This window comes from Procambarus clarkii, chromosome 37 (assembly GCF_040958095.1).
Source record: "Procambarus clarkii isolate CNS0578487 chromosome 37, FALCON_Pclarkii_2.0, whole genome shotgun sequence".
Lineage (NCBI taxonomy): Eukaryota > Metazoa > Arthropoda > Malacostraca > Decapoda > Cambaridae > Procambarus > Procambarus clarkii.
Window position 1 is genome coordinate 27,628,929 of NC_091186.1, and position 25,000 is coordinate 27,653,928.

The following is a 25,000-nucleotide window of genomic DNA, read 5'->3' on the forward strand; positions in this document are numbered from 1 at the left end:
GTAGCTGTTGGTGTTGTTGTAGTTGTTGTAGCTGTTGTAGCTGTTGTAGCTGTTGTAGCTGTTGTAGTTGTTGTAGTTGTTGTAGCTGTTGTAGCTGTTGTAGTTGTTGTAGCTGTTGTAGTTGTTGTAGCTGTTGTAGTTGTTGTAGCTGTTGTAGCTGTTGTAGTTGTTGTAGCTGTTGTAGTTGTTGTAGCTGTTGTAGTTGTTGTAGCTGTTGTAGCTGTTGTAGCTGTTGTAGTTGTTGTAGCTGTTGTAGCTGTTGTAGCTGTTGTAGCTGTTGTAGTTGTTGTAGCTGTTGTAGTTGTTGTAGCTGTTGTAGCTGTTGTAGTTGTTGTAGCTGTTGTAGTTGTTGTAGCTGTTGTAGTTGTTGTAGCTGTTGTAGCTGTTGTAGTTGTTGTAGCTGTTGTAGTTGTTGTAGCTGTTGTAGTTGTTGTAGCTGTTGTAGTTGTTGTAGCTGTTGTAGCTGTTGTAGTTGTTGTAGCTGTTGTAGTTGTTGTAGCTGTTGTAGTTGTTGTAGAGTTGTAGCTGTTGTAGCTGTTGTAGTTGTTGTAGCTGTTGTAGTTGTTGTAGCTGTTGTAGTTGTTTGTAGCTGTTGTAGTTGTTGTAGCTGTTGTAGCTGTTGTAGTGTTGTAGTGTTGTAGCTGTTGTAGCTGGCTGTGTGTTGTAGCTGTTGTAGTTGTTGTAGCTGTTGTAGTTGTTGTAGCTGTTGTAGCTGTTGTAGTTGTTGTAGCTGTTGTAGCTGTTGTAGTTGTTGTAGCTGTTGTAGTTGTTGTAGCTGTTGTAGTTGTTGTAGTTGTTGTAGTTGTTGTAGCTGTTGTAGCTGTTGTAGTTGTTGTAGCTGTTGTAGTTGTTGTAGCTGTTGTAGCTGTTGTAGTTGTTGTAGCTGTTGTAGTTGTTGTAGCTGTTGTAGTTGTTGTAGCTGTTGTAGCTGTTGTAGTTGTTGTAGTTGTTGTAGTTGTTGTAGCTGTTGTAGCTGTTGTAGTTGTTGTAGTTGTTGTAGTTGTTGTAGCTGTTGTAGCTGTTGTAGTTGTTGTAGCTGTTGTAGCTGTTGTTGTTGTAGTTGTTGTAGCTGTTGTAGTTGTTGTAGTTGTTGTAGCTGTTGTAGCTGTTGTAGCTGTTGTAGTTGTTGTAGCTGTTGTAGCTGTTGTAGTTGTTGTAGCTGTTGTAGTTGTTGTAGCTGTTGTAGTTGTTGTAGTTGTTGTAGTTGTTGTAGCTGTTGTAGCTGTTGTAGTTGTTGTAGTTGTTGTAGCTGTTGTAGTTGTTGTAGCTGTTGTAGCTGTTGTAGTTGTTGTAGTTGTTGTAGCTGTTGTAGTTGTTGTAGTTGTTGTGGTTGTTGTAGTTGTTGTAGTTGTTGTAGCTGTTGTAGCTGTTGTAGTTGTTGTAGCTGTTGTAGTTGTTGTAGCTGTTGTAGCTGTTGTAGTTGTTGTAGCTGTTGTAGCTGTTGTAGTTGTTGTAGTTGTTGTGGTTGTTGTGGTTGTTGTAGTTGTTGTAGTTGTTGTGGTTGTTGTGGTTGTTGTAGTTGTTGTAGTTGTTGTAGCTGTTGTAGTTGTTGTAGTTGTTGTAGTTGTTGTAGTTGTTGTAGCTGTTGTAGCTGTTGTAGTTGTTGTAGTTGTTGTAGTTGTTGTAGCTGTTGTAGTTGTTGTAGTTGTTGTAGTTGTTGTAGTTGTTGTAATTGTTGTAGCTGTTGTAGTTGTTGTAGCTGTTGTAGTTGTAGCTGTTGTAGTTGTTGTAGTTGTAACTGTTGTAGATGTTGTAGCTGTTGTAGCTGTTGTAGTTGTTGTAGTTGTTGTAGTTGTTGTAGTTGTTGTGGTTGTTGTAGCTGTTGTAGTTGTTGTAGCTGTTGTAGTTGTTGTAGCTGTTGTAGTTGTTGTAGTTGTTGTAGCTGTTGTAGCTGTTGTGGTTGTTGTAGCTGTTGTAGTTGTTGTAGCTGTTGTAGTTGTTGTAGCTGTTGTAGTTGTTGTAGCTGTTGTAGTTGTTGTGGTTGTTGTAGCTGTTGTAGTTGTTGTGGTTGTTGTAGCTGTTGTAGTTGTTGTAGTTGTTGTAGCTGTTGTAGTTGTTGTAGTTGTTGTAGCTGTTGTAGCTGTTGTGGTTGTTGTAGTTGTTGTAGCTGTTGTAGTTGTTGTAGCTGTTGTAGCTGTTGTAGCTGTTGTAGTTGTTGTAACTGTTGTAGCTGTTGTAGCTGTTGTAGCTGTTGTAGTTGTTGTAGTTGTTGTAGCTGTTGTAGTTGTTGTAGCTGTTGTAGCTGTTGTAGCTGTTGTAGTTGTTGTAGTTGTTGTAGCTGTTGTAGCTGTTGTAGTTGTTGTAGTTGTTGTAGCTGTTGTAGCTGTTGTAGTTGTTGTAGTTGTTGTAGCTGTTGTAGCTGTTGTAGTTGTTGTAGCTGTTGTAGCTGTTGTAGTTGTTGTAGCTGTTGTAGTTGTTGTAGCTGTTGTAGTTGTTGTAGTTGTTGTAGCTGTTGTAGCTGTTGTAGCTGTTGTAGTTGTTGTAGTTGTTGTAGCTGTTGTAGCTGTTGTAGTTGTTGTAGCTGTTGTAGTTGTTGTAGTTGTAGCTGTTGTAGCTGTTGTAGTTGTTGTAGTTGTTGTAGCTGTTGTAGCTGTTGTAGTTGTTGTAGCTGTTGTAGCTGTTGTAGTTGTTGTAGTTGTTGTAGCTGTTGTAGTTGTAACTGTTGTAGCTGTTGTAGCTGTTGTAGTTCTTGTAGTTGTTGTAGCTGTTGTAGTTGTTGTAGCTGTTGTAGTTGTTGTAGTTGTTGTAGCTGTTGTAGTTGTTGTAGTTGTTGTAGTTGTAACTGTTGTAGCTGTTGTAGCTGTTGGTGTTGTGGTTGTGAGAGCCGTCAACACCCCGCCCACTGTACACCTTGACTCTGGCCTCACCTGGATGGCTTGCTTGAAGCGCCCGTCCCTCCTCCACTACCACACCACTACCACCATCCCCACCACAAGGTCACTCCCGCATCACGGCTCCTCACCACCACCACCATCACCACCACCATACCTCCACAACTACCACTACCACTAGCACCGTCTCCGCCATAAAGAAATTTTTAATGTGGTCAGATGTATGAATATGGAGCAAAGGTTATCACAATAGAACCTTAAACCATCACAGTAGAATGATATCATAGTATTATATCACAGCAGTACCACCCTTATTATAGTAGAAGTGGACATGTGGAGGAGCTAGGGAGAGGCGTCCCCAAGACACACGAAGGGGAGGTGGAGAAGGAAGGAAGGAAGAGATAATAGCAGTGAAAGAAGAGGCATCTTCTCTGGGAAGACAACTTGAGAACATACAGGAGAGAATAGACAGACTTGAGGTCATTGAAAACTTAAACCACCAACCTTACCAGGAGTGGCGAGGCACGTGGTGCACCTTGAGGCACCTTGAGGCACGTGTGGCACCTTGAGGCACGTGGGGCACCTTGAGGCACCTTGAGGCACGTGAGGCACGTGAACTTACTGAGGGTAGACCACTGGCAGAGAGAATAGTGCATCTGTTGCAGATGTAATAGAAACTTTCATACCGCTCAAGAGGACAGTAGATGAGAATAGTAGCAATGGAAGGCAGGTAAAGGCAGGTGAAGGCAGGTGAAGGCTGGTGAAGGCAGGTGAAGGCAGGTGAAGGCAGGTGAAGGCAGGTCAACAGTGGCCCAGGACGTGAGGACAAGAGAGGTGCTGCTGGCCGCCACATATACACACCTGACTTACCACATCAACTATAACAGCCAGTTTAATATTAACACTGCAGGACACGTTAAGGTCAACGACAGCTGTTATAGCGCCACATGATGAGAGAACTATCAGGGGAAAGCACCAAGCCATCACGACTATATAACACTGGGAAGGGGTCAGGATAAGGGTTTGGGATGGGACGGGAGGAAGGAATGGTGCCAAACAACTTGGACGGTCGGGGATTGAACGTCGACCTGCATGAAGCGAGACCTTTCCCTCTACCGTCCAGCCCAAGAGGTTACCCAGCCGTATAATGAGAACGAAACAGAGAGAGACAATGTACTCAGGTTGATGACACAAGATGGAATTCTCACAGAAAACGATAAGGAGGTATGTGAGGAACTTAACAACAGATTTAAGGAGGTCTTCACCATATAACCAATATGGCGACCACAGTTATGAGATCTTAGACTGGAAGAAACAATGGATGACATTGTATTCACTGCCGAAGAGGTAAAAAAAAGAAATAAACACCTGGAGTAATCAGGTGTGACAATCAGACAAAATTTAATCCTCACTTGACCTCACTCCCCCTTAGTCAGTGATAGGTAAGTGCTGATAGGCCAGTACCACCACCATCGCCAGGCTACGGGCCAAGCTGCCCTGGTGATAACTTGATCATTCAAGCTGTTGCTGGTGGCGGCCCGCACGCCCACATCGTCATTATGGCTCCGTAGATCCGCAAATATTTCTTAGAACTACTGAAAGGAGGTTAGTCGGTGGCCTCTGATGTTCATACCTGTTCTCTGATGTTCATACCTGTTCTCTGATGTTCATACCTGTTCTCTGATGTTCACACACTGTTCTCTGATGTTCACACACTGTTCTCTGATGTTCATACCTGTTCTCTGATGTTCATACCTGTTCTCTGATGTTCATACCTGTTCTCTGATGTTCATACACTGTTCTCTGATGTTCATACACTGTTCTCTGATGTTCATACACTGTTCTCTGATGTTCATACCTGTTCTCTGATGTTCATACCTGTTCTCTGATGTTCATACACTGTTCTCTGATGTTCATACCTGTTCTCTGATGTTCATACCTGTTCTCTGATGTTCACACACTGTTCTCTGATGTTCATACCTGTTCTCTGATGTTCATACACTGTTCTCTGATGTTCACACACTGTTCTCTGATGTTCACACACTGTTCTCTGATGTTCATACACTGTTCTCTGATGTTCACACACTGTTCTCTGATGTTCATACCTGTTCTCTGATGTTCATACCTGTTCTCTGATGTTCATACCTGTTCTCTGATGTTCATACCTGTTCTCTGATGTTCATACCTGTTCTCTGATGTTCATACACTGTTCTCTGATGTTCATACCTGTTCTCTGATGTTCATACCTGTTCTCTGATGTTCATACCTGTTCTCTGATGTTCATACCTGTTCTCTGATGTTCACACACTGTTCTCTGATGTTCATACCTGTTCTCTGATGTTCACACACTGTTCTCTGATGTTCACACACTGTTCTCTGATGTTCATACCTGTTCTCTGATGTTCATACCTGTTCTCTGATGTTCATACCTGTTCTCTGATGTTCACACACTGTTCTCTGATGTTCATACCTGTTCTCTGATGTTCATACCTGTTCTCTGATGTTCATACCTGTTCTCTGATGTTCATACCTGTTCTCTGATGTTCATACACTGTTCTCTGATGTTCATACACTGTTCTCTGATGTTCATACACTGTTCTCTGATGTTCATACCTGTTCTCTGATGTTCATACCTGTTCTCTGATGTTCATACACTGTTCTCTGATGTTCATACCTGTTCTCTGATGTTCATACCTGTTCTCTGATGTTCACACACTGTTCTCTGATGTTCATACCTGTTCTCTGATGTTCATACCTGTTCTCTGATGTTCATACACTGTTCTCTGATGTTCATACACTGTTCTCTGATGTTCATACCTGTTCTCTGATGTTCATACCTGTTCTCTGATGTTCATACACTGTTCTCTGATGTTCATACCTGTTCTCTGATGTTCATACCTGTTCTCTGATGTTCATACCTGTTCTCTCATGTTCACACACTGTTCTCTCATGTTCATACACTGTTCTCTGATGTTCATACACTGTTCTCTGATGTTCATACCTGTTCTCTGATGTTCACACACTGTTCTCTCATGTTCACACACTGTTCTCTCATGTTCATACACTGTTCTCTGATGTTCATACACTGTTCTCTGATGTTCATACACTGTTCTCTGATGTTCATACCTGTTCTCTGATGTTCATACCTGTTCTCTGATGTTCACACACTGTTCTCTCATGTTCACACACTGTTCTCTCATGTTCATACACTGTTCTCTCATGTTCATACACTGTTCTCTGATGTTCATACACTGTTCTCTGATGTTCACACACTGTTCTCTGATGTTCATACACTGTTCTCTGATGTTCACACACTGTTCTCTGATGTTCATACACTGTAAACATGTCGTTCACGTACATTAGAAATAGAATTGGTCCCAGCACCGATCCTTGAGGTACTCCACTCGTTACTGTTCGCCAGTCCGACTTCTCGCCCCTTACCATTACCCTTTGGTTCCTTCCTGTTAGGTAGTTCCTTATCCATGCCAGGGCCTTTCCGCTTACTCCCGCCTGCCTCTCAAGTTTGTATAGCAGTCTTCTGTGCGGTGCTGTATCAAAGGGCTTTTGGCAGTTCAGAAATATGCAGTCTGCCTATCCTTCTCTGTCCTGTCTTATTATTGTTATGTTATCATAGAATTCCAGGTTTGTTAGGCACGATTTCCCTTGCCAGAACCCATGTTGGTGTTTGTTTACATGCCTAATGTTCTCTTGGTGTGTAACAAGTCTTTACCTGATTATTCTTTCAAGTACTTTACAAGGGGATGCTTGTCAGTGATACTGGTCTATAGTTAAGTGTCTCCTCCCTATCACCTTTTTTTTTGAAAAGTGGTACCACCTTTGCCTTCTTCCAGCAACTGGGCAATTCTCCCGACATAAGTGACTCATTAAAGATCATTGCCAGAGGCACGCTGAGGGCCTGCGCTGCTTCTTTTAGTATCCACGGTGATACTTTGTCTGGTCCAACTGCTTTAGTTGCATCTAGAGTTGTCAACTGTTTCATTACCTCCTCTGCTGTCACCTCTATATCTGATAGTCTTTCATCTAGGGTAACCCCTTCCAACAATGGGAGCTGCTCAGGCTCGGTAGTGAACACTCCATGGAAACTGGCATTTAGTGCCTCGCAGATTTCCTTGTCACTTTCTGGGTATGCCCCTCTGTTTTCCTCAGTCTTGTCACTTCTTATATGGCTGTGTAGTAATTTAGGTTGCTTTTTCGCTTTCATTGCAATATCGTGGTCATAATTCCTTTCCGATACCCTTATATTAATGTATTCATTCCTAGCTCTGTTGCGTCTAATCTTGTTGTCCTTTGTCTTCTGTACTTCCTCCACTCCCTCCTGTTACTCATTTTTGCTTCCTGACACTGTCTATTAAACCATGGGTTATTATATTCCCTCTTGCTTTTCCCTTTACTGTTGGTATAAATCTCTCTTCAGCCTCCTGGAATTTCCATATGACTAGGTCCATCATATCTTGGACTGTTTTTCCTCTAATTTCTTCCTCCCACTGCACTTCTCGCTGATAGTCCCTTATCCTCCTGTAGTCACCTTTCCTGTAGTCAGCTCTCCTTTCCCAGACTTCTTGTCCCATGGTCACAAGTTTGAATTCCATCATGTAGTCAAAGACTAGGATACAATGGTCACTGGCCCCTAGAGGTATTTCATGCTCCATATTCGTAATGTTTTCTTCATTCTGGGTGAAAATCAGGTCTAATAGGCTCGGTGCATCCCCTCTTCTTTCCCTTGTCTCTTCCTATATGCTGTGTTAGGAAATTCCTGTCTGTAACTCCCAGTAATTTTGCTCCCCACGTTTACTCTTGATTCCCAATTGATCTCTCCGTGATTGAGGTCCCCCATGACCAGCAGTTTAGCCCTCATTCTGTGAGCTGTTGTTGCTGCCCTCTGCAATTCATCTATACATGTCTTGTCATCATACTCCTGCCTGGGCCGTCTGCTGTTTGGTGGAGGATTGTAGATTATCAAGATCACAATCCTCTTCCCATCACCCGTCACAATCACAACTATGGAGCTTGTGTTTCCATTAGTTACGCAATTCTCTAGTGCCTCAAATTTTAATTTTCGCTTAATGAGGCGTGCCATTCCCCCCCCCTGTGTGTGTGTGTGTGTGTGTGTGTGTGTGTGTGTGTGTGTGTGTGTGTGTGTGTGTGTGTGTGTGTGTGTGTGTTGGTGTGCGTGCGAGTGCGTTGGCTGCATGAGGCGGGTCTAGACAATGTCAGGTTAGTTACACTGCTTGCAGGAACAAAAAAAAATTGTTTTTGGTTATATTCGATTTTATTATATATATATATATATATATATATATATATATAATTGTTTAGGTAAAAATCGGGTCTGGGACGGTCCTCTCATTTGGGTCTCCCGGCAGACTGCTCAGTATTGGAGGTCCCAGGCGAAGGCGGATATACCCAAGTATACTTCAGTATACTCCAGGTATACTCCAGGTATACTTCTTGAGAGGTTATCTTGAGATGATTTCGGGGCTTTAGTGTCCCCGCGGCCCGGTCCTTTACTTCAGTATACTCCAGGTATACTTCAGGTATAGTCTGTGATTCTTATAAACCCATCAGATGACGAGCAGGACAAAACCCATCAGGTGACGAGCAGGACAAAACCCATCAGGTGACGAGCAGGACAAAACCCATCAGGTGACGAGCAGGACAAAACCCATCAGGTGACGAGCAGGACAAAACCCATCAGGTGACGAGTTGGACAAAAGAGAGTAATCAGAGGTCACAGACGCTCAGGAAATGACTGCGGTCAAACTTGCTCGGGAAGTTGTTCAAGGAACACCACAGGAAGTTGTGTACTCACCTAGTTCTACTCACCTAGTTGTACTCACCTAGTTGTGTCTGCAGGATCGAGCATTGACTCTTGGATCCCGCCTTTCCAGCCATCGGTTGTTTACAACAATGACTCCTGTCCCATTTCCCTATCATACCTAGTTTTAAAAGTATGAATAGTATTTGCTTCCACAACCTGTTCCTGAAGTGCATTCCATTTTCCCACTATCACGCTAAAAGAAAATTTCCTAACATCTCTGTGACTCATCTGAGTTTCCAGCTTCCACCCATGTCCCCTCGTTCTGTTATTATTACGTGTGAACATTTCGTCTATGTCCACTCTGTCAATATCCCTGAGTATTTTATACGCTCCTGTCATGTCCCCCCTCTCTCCCTTCTACTTTCTAGTGTCGTAAGGCACAGTTCCCTCAGGCGCTCCTCATACCCCATCCCTCGTAGCTCTGGGACGAGTCTCGTTGCAAACCTCTGAACCTTTTCCAGTTTCTTTATATGCTTCTTCAGGTGGGGCCTCCATGATGAGGCGGCATACTCTAAGACTGGCCTCACGTAGGCAGTGTAAAGCTCCCTAAATGCCTCCTTACTTAGGTTTCTGAATGATGTTCTAACTTTTGCCAGTGTAGAGTACGCTGCTGTCGTTATCCTATTTATATGTGCCTCAGGAGATAGATTAGGTGTTACGTCCACACCCAGGTCTCTTTCGCGGGTCGTCGCAGGTAGGCTGTTCCCCTTCATTGTGTACTGTCCCTTTGGTCTCCTATCTCCTAGTTCCATTTCCATAACTTTACATTTGCTCGTGTTGAATTCCAGTAGCCATTTCTCTGACCATCTCTGCAACCTGTTCAGGTCCTCTTGGAGGATCCTGCAATCCTCATCTGTCACAACTCTTCTCATCAACTTTGCGTCATCCGCAAACATCGACATGTAGGACTCTACTCCTGTAAACATGTCGTTAACATATACAAGAAATAGAATTGGTCCCAGCACCGATCCTTGAGGTACTCCACTTGTTACTGTTCGCCAGGCCTACTTCTCGCCCCTTACCGTAACTCTTTGGCTCCTTCCTGTTAGGTAGTTCCTTATCCATGCTAGGACCTTTCCCCCCACCCCCGCCTGCCTCTCGAGCTTGAACAGCAGTCTCATGTGCGGTACTGTACCAAAGGCTTTTTGGCAGTCCAAAAATATGCAGTCTGCCTAACCATCTCTGTCCTGTCTTCTCCTCGTTATTTTATCATAGAATTCCAGAAGGTTTGTTAGGAACGATTTCCCTGTTCAGAACCCATGTTGATGTTTGTTCACAAACCTAATGTTCTCCAGGTGTGCAACCAGTCGTAGCCTAATTATTCTTTCCAGTATTTTACAGGGGATGCTTGTCAGTGATACAGGTCTATAGTTAAGTGCCTCCTCTCTATCGCCTTTCTTGAAGATCGGCACGACATTTGCCTTCTTCCAGCAACTGGGCAATTCTCCCGACATAAGTGACTCATTAAAGATCATTGCCAGAGGCACGCTGAGGGCCTGGGCTGCCTCTTTTAGTATCCACGGTGATACTTTGTCTGGTCCAACTGCTTTAGTTGCATCTAGAGTTGTCAACTGTTTCATTACCTCCTCTGCTGTCACCTCTATATCTAATAGTCTTTCATCTTTGGTAACCCCTTCCAACAATGGGAGCTGCTCAGGCTCGGTAGTGAACACTCCATGGAAACTGGCATTCAGTGCCTCGCAGATTTCCTTGTCACTTTCAGTATATGCCCCCCTCTGTCTTCCTTAGTCTTGTCACTTGGTCGTTCACCGACATTTTTCTTCTTATATGACTGTGTAGTAACTTAGGTTGCTTTTTCGCTTTGATTACAATATCGTTCTCATAGTCCCTTTCCGATGTTCGTCTTATGTTAACGTAATCGTTCCTAGCTCTGTTGCATCTGATCCTGTTGTCCTCTGTCCTTTGTCTTCTGTACTTCCTCCACTCCCGCCTGCTGGCCATTTGTTCTTCCTGACACTGTCTATTAAACCATGGGTTATTATATTCCCTCTTATTTTTTCCCTTTACTGTTGGTATAAATCTCTCTTCGGCCTCCTGGCATTTCTGTATGACTAGGTCCATCATATCTTGGACTGTTATTCCTCTAATTTCTTCCTCCCACTGCACTTCTCCCAGATAGTCCCTTATCCTCATGTAGTCCCCTTTCCTGTAGTCAACTCTCCTTTCCCACACCTCTTGTCCCATGGTCACAAGTTTGAATTCCAACATGTAGTCAAAGACTAGGACACAATGGTCACTGGCCCCTAGAGGTATTTCATGCTCCAAATTCTCGATGTCTTCTACGTTCTGGGTGAAAATCAGGTCTAATAGGCTCGGTGCATCTCCTCTTCTTTCTCTTGTGTGTGTGTGTGTGTGTGTGTGTGTGTGTGTGTGTGTGTGTGTGTGTGTGTGTGTGTGTGTGTGTGTGTGTACTTACCTATTTGTGCTTGCGGAGGTTGAGCTTTGGCTCTTTGGTCCCGCCTCTCAACTGTCCATCAACTGGTGTACAGATTCCTGAGCCTACTGGGCTCTATCATATCTACATTTGAAACTGTGCATGGAGTCAGCCTCCACCACATCACTGCCTAATGCATTCCACCTGTTAACTACTCTGACACTGAAAAAGTTCTTTCTAACGTCCCTGTGGCTCATTTGGGTACTAAGTCTCCACCTGTGTTCCCTTGTGAGTGTACCACCCGTGTTTAGTAATCCATCCTTGTCTACCCTGTCAATTCTCATGAGAATCTTGTATGTGGTGATCATGTCTCCCCAAGCTCTTCTATCTTCCAGCGACTTGAGGTAAAGTTCACGCAGCCTTTCCTCGTAACTCATGCCTCTTAGTTCTGTGACTAGTCTAGTGGCATACCTCTGAACTTTTTCCAGCTTTGTCTTGTGCTTGACTAGATACGGGCTCCATGCTGGGGCCGCATACTCCAGGATTGGTCTTACATATGAGGTATACAAGGTTCTGAAGGATTCCTTACACAGGTTTCTGAAAGCAGTTCTGATGTTAGCCAGCCTCGCATAGGCTGCTGATGTTATTCTTCTGATGTGGGCTTCAGGAGACAGGTTTGGCGTGATATCAACTCCTAGATCTTTCTCTCTGTCCGTTTCGTGAGGGATTTCATCTCCCATTCGGTATCCAGTGACTGGCCTCCTAGTTCCTCCACCTAGTTTCATTACCTTACATTTACTTGGGTTGAACTTTAGTAGCCATTCGTCGGACCATTCCTTCAGATTGTCTAGGTCATCTTGTAGCCTCATACTATCCTCCTCTGTCTTGATCCTCCTCATAATTTTTGCATCATCAGCAAACATCGAGAGGAACGAGTCAATTCCTTCTGGGAGATCATTTACATATATCAGAAACAGTATAGGTCCAAGGACTGATCCCTGTGGGACTCCACTGGTGACTCCCTGCCACTCCGAGACCTGACCTCTCACGGTGACTCGCTGTGTCCTGTTCCTTAGGTACTCTCTTATCCAGTGGAGTACCGTCCCTTTCACTCCTGCCTGCATCTCCAGTTTGTGCACTAGTCTCTTATGTGGTACTGTGTCTAAAGCTTTCTGACAGTCCAGAAATATGCAGTCTGCCAATCCGCTCTCTTGCCTGACTTTTGTTGCCTGGTCATAGAACTCAATTAAACCTGTTAGGCATGATTTGCCATCCCTGAACCCATGCTGATGCTGTGTTACAAAGTTCTTCCGCTCCAGATGTTCCACTAGCTTTTTTCACACAATCTTTTCCATCATCTTGCATGGAATGCAAGTTAGGGACACTGGCCTGTAGTTCAGTGCCTCCTGTCTATCACCCTTCTTGTATATTGGGACTACATTGTCCGTCTTCCAAATTTTTGGCAGTTCGCCTGTTACCAGTAACTTGTTGTACACTATGGAGAGTGGCAGGCACAGAGCCTTTGCTCCTTCCTTAAGGATCCATGGTGAGATTCCATCCGGGCCTATAGCCTTTGTCACGTCAAAATCTAGCAGATGCTTCCTCACCTCCCCACTGGTAATCACAAACTCCTCTACTGGTGCCTGGGTTGGTGTTCCCTCCCTTATCTCTAGGACTTCTCCTTGCTCTGAGGTGAAGATTTCCTGAAATTTCTTATTGAGTTCCTCGCACACTTCCTTGTCGTTTGTAGTGAATCTTTCCGCCCCTATCCTTAGTTTCATTACCTGTTCCTTCACTGTTGTTTTCCTCCTGATGTGGCTATGCAGCAGTTTGGGTTGAGTCTTTGCCTTGCTCGCTATGTCATTTTCATATTGCCTCTCTACCTCTCTTCTCACCCTGACGTATTCATTCCTGGCGCTCTGGTATCTTTCTCTGCTCTCTAGTGTTCTGTTGTTTCTATAGTTTCTCCACACCCTTTTACTTAGTTGCTTTACTAGCTTACCTCTCTGATTAAACCATGGGTTTCTCATCTCCATTTCATTTTTTTCCTTTTGGACAGGGACGAACTTGTCTGCTGCCTCCTTACCCTTCTGTGTGATGTCTTGAACCGTCTTTCCCCTGAGCTCTGTTTCCCAAGTTATATCAGTTAGAAATATCCTTAACTCTTCATAGTTTCCCTTCCGGAATGCTGGCCATTTGTTTTCTGATCCCTTCCTTGAGTACATTAACCTCTTTCGACCAGATAGTCAAACATCATCCAGTGTTGTCAAATGTTGTCAAATTACCTGTGTGTGTGTGTGTGTGTGTGTGTGTGTGTGTAGTATAATGTATCACTAAAAACTACAGTTGTTGTCCTAGTGATAAGCGACATACAATACTTGTGTTCACTGAGCATTACATAAGTCCCTTGGAGTCAGGGAACTGTTGTGGGTGGCATCCTCTCAAGGTCACTAGTTATGTCTAAGAGCGATCTTATACCTGATCCCTCTCATCTCCAAGCAGTAAACAGGCACCCGTGAGCTAGTCAACTATTAGTGATTGCATCTTGCGAGAGGTCAATCTAGGCCCTAGAGGTAGGTGGGGGGGGGGGGGTGAAGATCTCAACAAGCCTAACAGGCTAACAAGGTTGTCTAACAAGCTAACAAGCCTAACAAGCTAACAAGGTTGTCTAACAAGCTAACAAGCCCAGACGGGAACAATTATCAAAGAAACACATGAGACAGTCATCACTAGAGCCTAATCACCGGAGGTCCTTGTAAACAACGCAGTACACACATTAAGGGTCGGCCTTGAAGTGCTCACCGGGATGGCCTTCAGAGCCTCCTGCACCACCTATGTGAGACCAGTCCTTAAATATGCAGCGCCGGCATGGTACTCCCACGGAAAGATTCAGTGATAGGAAGTACTAATGTTCTGGTTAGTTACAATGTTTTGACCACAGTCTGGACTAAACTGTCCACAGTCCTGACTGTGGACAGTTTAGTCCTGACTGTGGTCAGTTTAGTCCTGACTGTGGACAGTTTAGTCCTGACTGTGGACAGTTTAGTCCTGACTGTGGACAGTTTAGTCCTGACTGTGGTCAGTTTAGTCCTGACTGTGGACAGTTTAGTCCTGACTGTGGACAGTTTAGTCCTGACTGTGGACAGTTTAGTCCTGACTGTGGACAGTTTAGTCCTGACTGTGGACAGTTTAGTCCTGACTGTGGTCAGTTTAGTCCTGACTGTGGACAGTTTAGTCCTGACTGTGGACAGTTTAGTCCTGACTGTGGACAGTTTAGTCCTGACTGTGGACAGTTTAGTCCTGACTGTGGACAGTTTAGTCCTGACTGTGGACAGTTTAGTCCTGACTGTGGACAGTTTAGTCCTGACTGTGGACAGTTTAGTCCTGACTGTGGTCAGTTTAGTCCTGACTGTGGACAGTTTAGTCCTGACTGTGGACAGTTTAGTCCTGACTGTGGTCAGTTTAGTCCAGACTGTGGACAGTTTAGTCCTGACTGTGGTCAGTTTAGTCCTGACTGTGGACAGTTTAGTCCTGACTGTGGACAGTTTAGTCCTGACTGTGGACAGTTTAGTCCTGACTGTGGACAGTTTAGTCCTGACTGTGGACAGTTTAGTCCTGACTGTGGACAGTTTAGTCCTGACTGTGGACAGTTTAGTCCTGACTGTGGTCAGTTTAGTCCTGACTGATGACAGTTTAGTCCTGACTGTGGACAGTTTAGTCCTGACTGTGGACAGTTTAGTCCTGACTGTGGACAGTTTAGTCCTGACTGTGGTCAGTTTAGTCCTGACTGTGGACAGTTTAGTCCTGACTGTGGACAGTTTAGTCCTGACTGTGGACAGTTTAGTCCTGACTGTGGACAGTTTAGTCCTGACTGTGGACAGTTTAGTCCTGACTGTGGACAGTTTAGTCCTGACTGTGGTCAGTTTAGTCCTGACTGTGGACAGTTTAGTCCTGACTGTGGTCAGTTTAGTCCTGACTGTGGACAGTTTAGCCTCACCTGTGACAGGTAAAAACAAAAGCGTGTGATGCACGTAATAGCAACACACGCTATACTAAATATGTTACGATTCCATTTCAATGTTTCCGATTGCATTGATAAATTTAATTTTCATAGATTTTTATTTATTTTCATTTGATTTAATTATTTTGTGTGACATTGCATTGGAATTGAGCTGTGTTGTTTACCATACCATTTATTTCGCGAGTATACTTTATTTTTGTATTTTTTCAATTCGTTTTTTTATCTTTTTTTTATATATTTCATTGGTGGTAATATCAGATCATTTGGGAATGGTGGGGAGGACGAGGGGACGGGGGAGTGGGGAATGGTGGGGAGGACGAGGGGACGGGGGAGTGGGGAATGGTGGGGAGGACGAGGGGACGGGGGAGTGGGGAATGGTGGGGAGGACGAGGGGACGGGGGAGTGGGGAATGGTGGGGAGGACGAGGGGACGGGGGAGTGGGGAATGGTGGGGAGGACGAGGGGACGGGGAAGTGGGGAATGGTGGGGAGGACGAGGGGACGGGGAAGTGGGGAATGGTGGGGAGGACGAGGGGACGGGGGAGTGGGGAATGGTGGGGAGGACGAGGGGACGGGGGAGTGAGGAATGGTGGGGAGGACGAGGGGACGGGGGAGTGAGGAATGGTGGGGAGGACGAGGGGACGGGGAAGTGGGGAATGGTGGGGAGGACGAGGGGACGGGGGAGTGGGGAATGGTGGGGAGGACGAGGGGACGGGGGAGTGGGGAATGGTGGGGAGGACGAGGGGACGGGGGAGTGGGGAATGGTGGGGAGGACGAGGGGACGGGGAAGTGGGGAATGGTGGGGAGGACGAGGGGACGGGGGAGTGGGGAATGGTGGGGAGGACGAGGGGACGGGGGAGTGAGGAATGGTGGGGAGGACGAGGGGACGGGGGAGGGGGGAATGGTGGGGAGGACGAGGGGACGGGGGAGGGGGGAATGGTGGGGAGGACGAGGGGACGGGGAGGGGGAATGGTGGGGAGGACGAGGGGACGGGGGAGGGGGGAATGGTGGGGAGGACGAGGGGACGGGGGAGGGGGGAATGGTGGGGAGGACGAGGGGACGGGGGAGGGGGGAATGGTGGGGAGGACGAGGGGATGGGGGAGTGGGGAATGGTGGGGAGGACGAGGGGACGGGGGAGGGGGGAATGGTGGGGAGGACGAGGGGACGGGGGAGGGGGGAATGGTGGGGAGGACGAGGGGACGGGGGAGGGGGGAATGGTGGGGAGGACGAGGGGATGGGGGAGTGGGGAATGGTGGGGAGGACGAGGGGACGGGGAAGTGGGGAATGGTGGGGAGGACGAGGGGACGGGGGAGTGGGGAATGGTGGGGAGGACGAGGGGACGGGGGAGTGAGGAATGGTGGGGAGGACGAGGGGACGGGGGAGGGGGGAATGGTGGGGAGGACGAGGGGACGGGGGAGGGGGGAATGGTGGGGAGGACGAGGGGACGGGGGAGTGGGGAATGGTGGGGAGGACGAGGGGACGGGGGAGGGGGGAATGGTGGGGAGGACGAGGGGACGGGGGAGGGGGGAATGGTGGGGAGGACGAGGGGACGGGGGAGTGGGGAATGGTGGGGAGGACGAGGGGACGGGGAGGGGGAATGGTGGGGAGGACGAGGGGACGGGGGAGGGGGGAATGGTGGGGAGGACGAGGGGACGGGGGAGTGGGGAATGGTGGGGAGGACGAGGGGACGGGGGAGGGGGGAATGGTGGGGAGGACGAGGGGACGGGGGAGTGGGGAATGGTGGGGAGGACGAGGGGACGGGGGAGTGGGGAATGGTGGGGAGGACGAGGGGACGGGGGAGTGGGGAATGGTGGGGAGGACGAGGGGACGGGGGAGGGGGGAATGGTGGGGAGGACGAGGGGACGGGGGAGGGGGGAATGGTGGGGAGGACGAGGGGACGGGGGAGTGGGGAATGGTGGGGAGGACGAGGGGACGGGGAGTGGGGAATGGTGGGGAGGACGAGGGGACGGGGGAGTGGGGAATGGTGGGGAGGACGAGGGGACGGGGGAGGGGGGAATGGTGGGGAGGACGAGGGGACAGGGGAGGGGGGAATGGTGGGGAGGACGAGGGGACGGGGGAGTGGGGAATGGTGGGGAGGACGAGGGGACGGGGGAGTGGGGAATGGTGGGGAGGACGAGGGGACGGGGGAGTGGGGAATGGTGGGGAGGACGAGGGGACGGGGGAGTGGGGAATGGTGGGGAGGACGAGGGGACGGGGGAGTGGGGAATGGTGGGGAGGACGAGGGGACGGGGGAGTGGGGAATGGTGGGGAGGACGAGGGGACGGGGGAGTGGGGAATGGTGGGGAGGACGAGGGGACGGGGAAGTGGGGAGGACGAGGGGACGGGGAAGTGGGGAGGACGAGGGGACGGGGAAGTGGGGAGGACGAGGGGACGGGGAGGTGGGAATGGTGGGGAGGACGAGGGGACGGGGGAGTGGGGAATGGTGGGGAGGACGAGGGGACGGGGGAGTGGGGAATGGTGGGGAGGACGAGGGGACGGGGGAGTGGGGAATGGTGGGGAGGACGAGGGGACGGGGGAGGGGGGAATGGTGGGGAGGACGAGGGGACGGGGGAGGGGGGAATGGTGGGGAGGACGAGGGGACGGGGGAGTGAGGAATGGTGGGGAGGACGAGGGGACGGGGAAGTGGGAAATGGTGGGGAGGACGAGGGGACGGGGGAGTGGGGAATGGTGGGGAGGACGAGGGGACGGGGAGTGGGGAATGGTGGGGAGGACGAGGGGACGGGGAAGTGGGGAGGACGAGGGGACGGGGAAGTGGGGAGGACGAGGGGACGGGGAAGTGGGGAGGACGAGGGGACGGGGAAGTGGGGAGGACGAGGGGACGGGGAAGTGGGGAGGACGAGGGGACGGGGGAGGGGGGAATGGTGGGGAGGACGAGGGGACGGGGGAGTGGGGAATGGTGGGGAGGACGAGGGGACGGGGAAGTGGGGAGGACGAGGGGACGGGGAAGTGGGGAGGACGAGGGGACGGGGAAGTGGGGAGGACGAGGGGACGGGGGAGGGGGGAATGGTGGGGAGGACGAGGGGACGGGGGAGTGAGGAATGGTGGGGAGGACGAGGGGACGGGGAAGTGGGAAATGGTGGGGAGGACGAGGGGACGGGGGAGTGGGGAATGGTGGGGAGGACGAGGGGACGGGGGAGTGGGGAATGGTGGGGAGGACGAGGGGACGGGGGAGTGGGGAATGGTGGGAAGGACGAGGGGACGGGGGAGTGGGGAATGGTGGGGAGGACGAGGGGACGGGGGAGTGGGGAATGGTGGGGAGGACGAGGGGACGGGGGAGGGGGGAATGGTGGGGAGGACGAGGGGACGGGGAAGTGGGGAATGGTGGGGAGGACGAGGGGACGGGGAAGTGGGGAATGGTGGGGAGGACGAGGGGACGGGGGAGTGGGGAATGGTGGGGAGGACGAGGGGACGGGGGAGTGGGGAATGGTGGGGAGGACGAGGGGACGGGGGAGTGAGGACTGGTGGGGAGGACGAGGGGACGGGGGAGTGGGGAATGGTGGGGAGGACGAGGGGACGGGGAAGTTGGGAATGGTGGGGAGGACGAGGGGACGGGGAGTGGGGAATGGTGGGGAGGACGAGGGGACGGGGGAGTGGGGAATGGTGGGGAGGACGAGGGGACGGGGGGTGGGGAATGGTGGGGAGGACGAGGGGACGGGGAAGTTGGGAATGGTGGGGAGGACGAGGGGACGGGGGAGTGGGGAATGGTGGGGAGGACGAGGGGACGGGGGAGTGGGGAATGGTGGGGAGGACGAGGGGACGGGGGAGTGGGGAATGGTGGGGAGGACGAGGGGACGGGGAAGTTGGGAATGGTGGGGAGGACGAGGGGACGGGGAGTGGGGAATGGTGGGAGGACGAGGGGACGGGGGAGTGGGGAATGGTGGGGAGGACGAGGGGACGGGGGAGTGGGGAATGGTGGGGAGGACGAGGGGACGGGGAAGTTGGGAATGGTGGGGAGGACGAGGGGACGGGGGAGTGGGGAATGGTGGGGAGGACGAGGGGACGGGGAAGTGGGGAATGGTGGGAAGGACGAGGGGACGGGGGAGGGGGGAATGGTGGGGAGGACGAGGGGACGGGGAAGGGGGGAATGGTGGGGAGGACGAGGGGACGGGGGAGGGGGGAATGGTGGGGAGGACGAGGGGATGGGGGAGTGGGGAATGGTGGGGAGGACGAGGGGACGGGGGAGTGGGGAATGGTGGGAAGGACGAGGGGACGGGGAAGGGGGGAATGGTGGGGAGGACGAGGGGATGGGGGAGTGGGGAATGGTGGGGAGGACGAGGGGACGGGGAGTGGGGAATGGTGGGGAGGACGAGGGGATGGGGGAGTGGGGAATGGTGGGGAGGACGAGGGGACGGGGGAGTGGGGAATGGTGGGGAGGACGAGGGGACGGGGGAGTGGGGAATGGTGGGGAGGACGAGGGGACGGGGAAGTTGGGAATGGTGGGGAGGACGAGGGGACGGGGGAGTGGGGAATGGTGGGGAGGACGAGGGGACGGGGGAGTGGGGAATGGTGGGGAGGACGAGGGGACGGGGGATTGGGGAATGGTGGGGAGGACGAGGGGACGGGGAAGTGGGGAATGGTGGGAAGGACGAGGGGACGGGGGAGGGGGGAATGGTGGGGAGGACGAGGGGACGGGGAAGGGGGGAATGGTGGGGAGGACGAGGGGACGGGGGAGGGGGGAATGGTGGGAAGGACGAGGGGACGGGGAAGGGGGGAATGGTGGGGAGGACGAGGGGACGGGGGAGTGGGGAATGGTGGGGAGGACGAGGGGACGGGGGAGGGGGGAATGGTGGGGAGGACGAGGGGATGGGGAAGTGGGGAATGGTGGGGAGGACGAGGGGACAGGGGAGTGAGGAATGGTGGGGAGGACGAGGGGACGGGGGAGGGGGGAATGGTGGGGAGGACGAGGGGACGGGGGAGTGAGGAATGGTGGGGAGGACGAGGGGACGGGGAGGGGGGAATGGTGGGGAGGACGAGGGGACGGGGGAGTGGGGAATGGTGGGGAGGACGAGGGGACGGGGGAGGGGGGAATGGTGGGGAAGACGAGGGGATGGGGAAGTGGGGAATGGTGGGGAGGACGAGGGGACGGGGGAGTGAGGAATGGTGGGGAGGACGAGGGACGGGGGAGGGGGGAATGGTGGGGAGGACGAGGGGACGGGGAGGGGGGAATGGTGGGGAGGACGAGGGGACGGGGGAGGGGGGAATGGTGGGGAGGACGAGGGGACGGGGGAGTGCGGAATGGTGGGGAGGACGAGGGGACGGGGGAGGGGGAATGGTGGGAAGGACGAGGGGACGGGGAAGTGGGGAATGGTGGGGAGGACGAGGGGACGGGGGAGGGGGGAATGGTGGGGAGGACGAGGGGACGGGGAAGTGGGGAATGGTGGGGAGGACGAGGGGACGGGGGAGTGGGGAATGGTGGGGAGGACGAGGGGAGGACTGGGAGACAGGGGAAGGTTACTGAGCCACAGCAACGCGTGGCCGGGTACAGCTAGTAATAAATATTAATTATTTAGTAATGGACATAAATAATGGAAGACTGCCATGATATATGTAACGAGGTGATTAGAGTTTTTAACGAGGAGGAGGATAAGGTAAAGTAATCAGAACAATAAAGAAAAACAATATTTTCCAGTAAAATGTGACTATGGAAGGGAAGGGAAGGGAACTATCAGGGAGAAAGCACCAAGCCATTGCGACTATATAGCACTTGGAAGGGGTCAGGATAAGGATTTGGGATGGGACGGGGAAAGGAATGGTGCCCAACCACTTGGACGGTCGGGGATTGAACGCCGACTTGCATGAAGCGAGACCGTCGCTCTACCGTCCATCCCAAGTGGTTGGATGCGACTATGGATTGTGATATAAATAGGACTATAAATCTAGCTGTAAATAAGACTATGAATAGGACAATAAATAGGACTGTACAATTGACTATAAATAGGATTATAATATTTTATATTAATAGGGCTATAGACTAGAAAGTAAACGGGACTATAGATTGGACTGTAAAGAGGACTGTAAAATAGATTGAACTGCAAACAGGACTATTGAATGGACTGTAAACAGGACTATAGACTGCATTTTAAATAGGACTATATAGATTGCACACCTTAACACACACTTTTGATATATAATTGTTTCCTGGAGACGTCGATACGAAACATTCCGCACCTGTTTGGTGTCTTTGTAAGCCATTCATTGTGGGTTTTATTCCTTTCAGGTGAGTAGCTGACGGTTGGCAAGCCTTAGCCACACTGAGCACCAACCTTTGAGACGTTTTCCGGTGAGTAGCCGGAAAGGTTTGCAAGCCTGGGACAGCCACAGTGAGTACCAACCTTTCAGACGTTTTCCGGTGAGTAGCCGGAAAGGTTTGCAAGCCTGGGACAGCCACAGTGAGTACCAACCTTTCAGACGTTTTCCGGTGAGTAGCCGGAAAGGTTTGCAAGCCTGGGACAGCCACAGTGAGTACCAACCTTTCAGACGTTTTCCGGTGAGTAGCCGGAAAGGTTTGCAAGCCTGGGACAGCCACAGTGAGTACCAACCTTTCAGACGTTTTCCGGTGAGTAGCCGGTAAGGTTTACAAGCCTGGGACAGCCACAGTGAGTACCAACCTTTCAGACGTTTTCCGGTGAGTAGCCGGTAAGGTTTACAAGCCTGGGACAGTCACAGTGAGTACCAACTTAGGAGACTTTGAGGCGAGCCCTTCATATGCTTCAAAGTATATAGTAAATACGATATATTTCCGTTATGGAATGGATTAATACCACATTTTTCTTCAATTCTGCTGATTTTCCGATGAAAAATCTTGGTATAGAAAGCTGAAAGAAGGAAGGAAAGTTGTGAGGTGGGTATTAGCCGGTGGGTTTGTTTACATTGTGACGCGTCGTTTCCCGCCAACTGTGTTGGATGGCACGATCATTGGGCTCCATGCTCCTTTATCCTTGCCTATCTTATCCTTGCCTACCTTATCCTTGCCTGTCTTATCCTTGCCTACCTTATCCTTGCCTGTCTTATCCTTGCCTACCTTATCCTTGCCTGTCTTATCCTTGCCTACCTTATCCTTGCCTGTCTTATCCTTGCCTACCTTATCCTTGCCTGTCTTATCCTTGCCTACCTTATCCTTGCCTACCTTATCCTTTGCCTTAATCCTCTTCCTTCCCTCATCATTTACCTCTCCACCTTCCATTATTTTCTCCCCTTCCTTCCCTCATCATGTACCTCTCCCCTTCCATTATTTTCTCCCTTTCCTTCACCATATGTTTCCCTTCTCACTTCCCCTACCTCCCCCATCACCTTATCCCCCATCCCACTAATCCGTCTATGTGGCCTCGTTCGCTCCTTCCCTTTTGTTTCCTTACATCTACCCTTCCAGCCCCGTCCCATCCTTCCTGTCTCTCCTGCGAGACAAAACACACCGAACGACCACCAACCATCTAATTAGCGAGGCCTCGTAATGGATGAGATGGTAAACATCTCGCTACGACCAGGGTGTGTGTAGTTACCTAGTTGTGCTTGCGGGGGTTGAGCTTTGGCTCTTTGGTCCCGCCTCTCAACCGTCAATCAACTGGTATACAGGTTCCTGAGCCTACTGGGCTCTATCATATCTACAATGTAAACTGTGTATGGAGTCAGCCTCCACCACATCACTGCCTAATGCATTCCATCTGTTAACTACTCTGACACTGAAAAAAGTTCTTTCTAACGTCCCTGTGGCTCATTTGGGTACTCAGTCTCCACCTGTGTCCGCTTGTTCGCGTAATACCCGTGTTAAGATGTTTATCCTTATCTAGCCTGTCAATTCCTCTGAGAATTTCGTATGTGGTGATCATGTCTCCCCGAGCTCTTCTGTCTTCCAGCGACGTGTGTGTGGCTCTCAAGTGTTAGTAAAGTAATGCCAGAAAGTCGTTTACTTAGATTATATCAGGGTTCCATTTTCTGTGATAATGGACATGTCTAGGATGCCGTTTTCTGTGACGACATAGACAACCGTCGGACCGTTTTCTGTGAAGACAGTGACAACCGTCGGACCGTTTTCTGTGACGACAGTGACAACCATTGGACCGTTTTCTGTGACAACATAGACAGCCATGGGACCGTTTTCTGTGACAACATAGACAACCATGGGACCGTTTTCTGTGACGACAGTGACAACCATGGGACCGTTTTCTGTGACGACAGTGACAACCATGGGACCGTTTTCTGTGACGACAGTGACAACCATGGGACCGTTTTCTGTGACGACAGTGACAACCATGGGACCGTTTTCTGTGATGACAGAGACAACCACGGGACCGTTTTCTGTGACGACAGTGACAACCATGGGACCGTTTTCTGTGACGACAGTGACAACCATGGGACCGTTTTCTGTGACGACAGTGACAACCATGGGACCGTTTTCTGTGACGACAGTGACAACCATGGGATCGTTTTCTGTGACGACAGTGACAACCATGGGACCGTTTTCTGTGACGACAGTGACAACCATGGGACCGTTTTCTGTGACGACAGTGACAACCATGGGACCGTTTTCTGTGATGACAGAGACAACCACGGGACCGTTTTCTGTGACGACAGTGACAACCATTGGACCGTTTTCTGTGACAACATAGACAACCATGGGACCGTTTTCTGTGACAACATAGACAACCATGGGACCGTTTTCTGTGACGACAGTGACAACCATGGGACCGTTTTCTGTGACGACAGTGACAACCATGGGACCGTTTTCTGTGACGACAGTGACAACCATGGGACCGTTTTCTGTGACGACAGTGACAACCATGGGACCGTTTTCTGTGACGACAGTGACAACCACGAGACCGTTTTCTGTGACGACAGTGACAACCATGGGATCGTTTTCTGTGACGACAGTGACAACCATGGGACCGTTTTCTGTGACGACAGTGACAACCATGGGACCGTTTTCTGTGATGACAGAGACAACCACGGGACCGTTTTCTGTGACGACAGTGACAACCATGGGACCGTTTTCTGTGACGACAGTGACAACCATGGGACCGTTTTCTGTGATGACAGAGACAACCACGGGACCGTTTTCTGTGACGACAGTGACAACCACGGGACCGTTTTCTGTGACGACAGTGACAACCATGGGACCGTTTTCTGTGACGACAGTGACAACCATGGGACCGTTTTCTGTGACGACAGTGACAACCATGGGATCGTTTTCTGTGACGACAGTGACAACCATGGGATCGTTTTCTGTGACGACAGTGACAACCATGGACCGTTTTCTGTGACGACAGTGACAACCATGGGACCGTTTTCTGTGACGACAGTGACAACCATGGGACCGTTTTCTGTGACGACAGTGACAACCATGGGACCGTTTTCTGTGACGACAGTGACAACCATGGGATCGTTTTCTGTGACGACAGTGACAACCATGGGATCGTTTTCTGTGACGACAGTGACAACCATGGGACCGTTTTCTGTGACGACAGTGACAACCATGGGACCGTTTTCTGTGACGACAGTGACAACCATGGGATCGTTTTCTGTGACGACAGTGACAACCATGGGACCGTTTTCTGTGACGACAGTGACAACCATGGGATCGTTTTCTGTGACGACAGTGACAACCATGGGACCGTTTTCTGTGACGACAGTGACAACCATGGGATCGTTTTCTGTGACGACAGTGACAACCATGGGACCGTTTTCTGTGACGACAGTGACAACCATGGGATCGTTTTCTGTGACGACAGTGACAACCATGGGATCGTTTTCTGTGACGACAGTGACAACCATGGGACCGTTTTCTGTGACGACAGTGATAACCATGGGACCGTTTTCTGTGACGACAGTGACAACCATGGGATCGTTTTCTGTGACGACAGTGACAACCATGGGACCGTTTTCTGTGACGACAGTGACA

At 50.2% G+C, this 25,000-nt stretch overlaps 2 protein-coding genes across 2 annotated transcripts in view; one reads left to right on the top strand and one right to left on the bottom strand.

Moving 5' to 3' along the window:
* The window catches only part of LOC123753095 (uncharacterized), a 142,466-nt gene that overhangs the window by 34,143 nt on the left and 83,323 nt on the right, over positions 1-25,000 (top strand). The window lies entirely within an intron of this gene.
* Positions 23,018-25,000, bottom strand: part of LOC123750229 (uncharacterized) — a 2,348-nt gene continuing 365 nt past the window's right edge. The window contains exons 1-2 of the mRNA XM_069336936.1: positions 24,351-25,000; positions 23,018-24,225 (exon numbers count right to left, since the gene is read on the bottom strand). The exon at positions 24,351-25,000 is cut by the window's right edge and continues 365 nt beyond it. Of these exons, the coding sequence (XP_069193037.1) occupies positions 23,018-24,225; positions 24,351-25,000 (1,858 nt within the window). The remainder of the gene's footprint in view (positions 24,226-24,350) is intronic.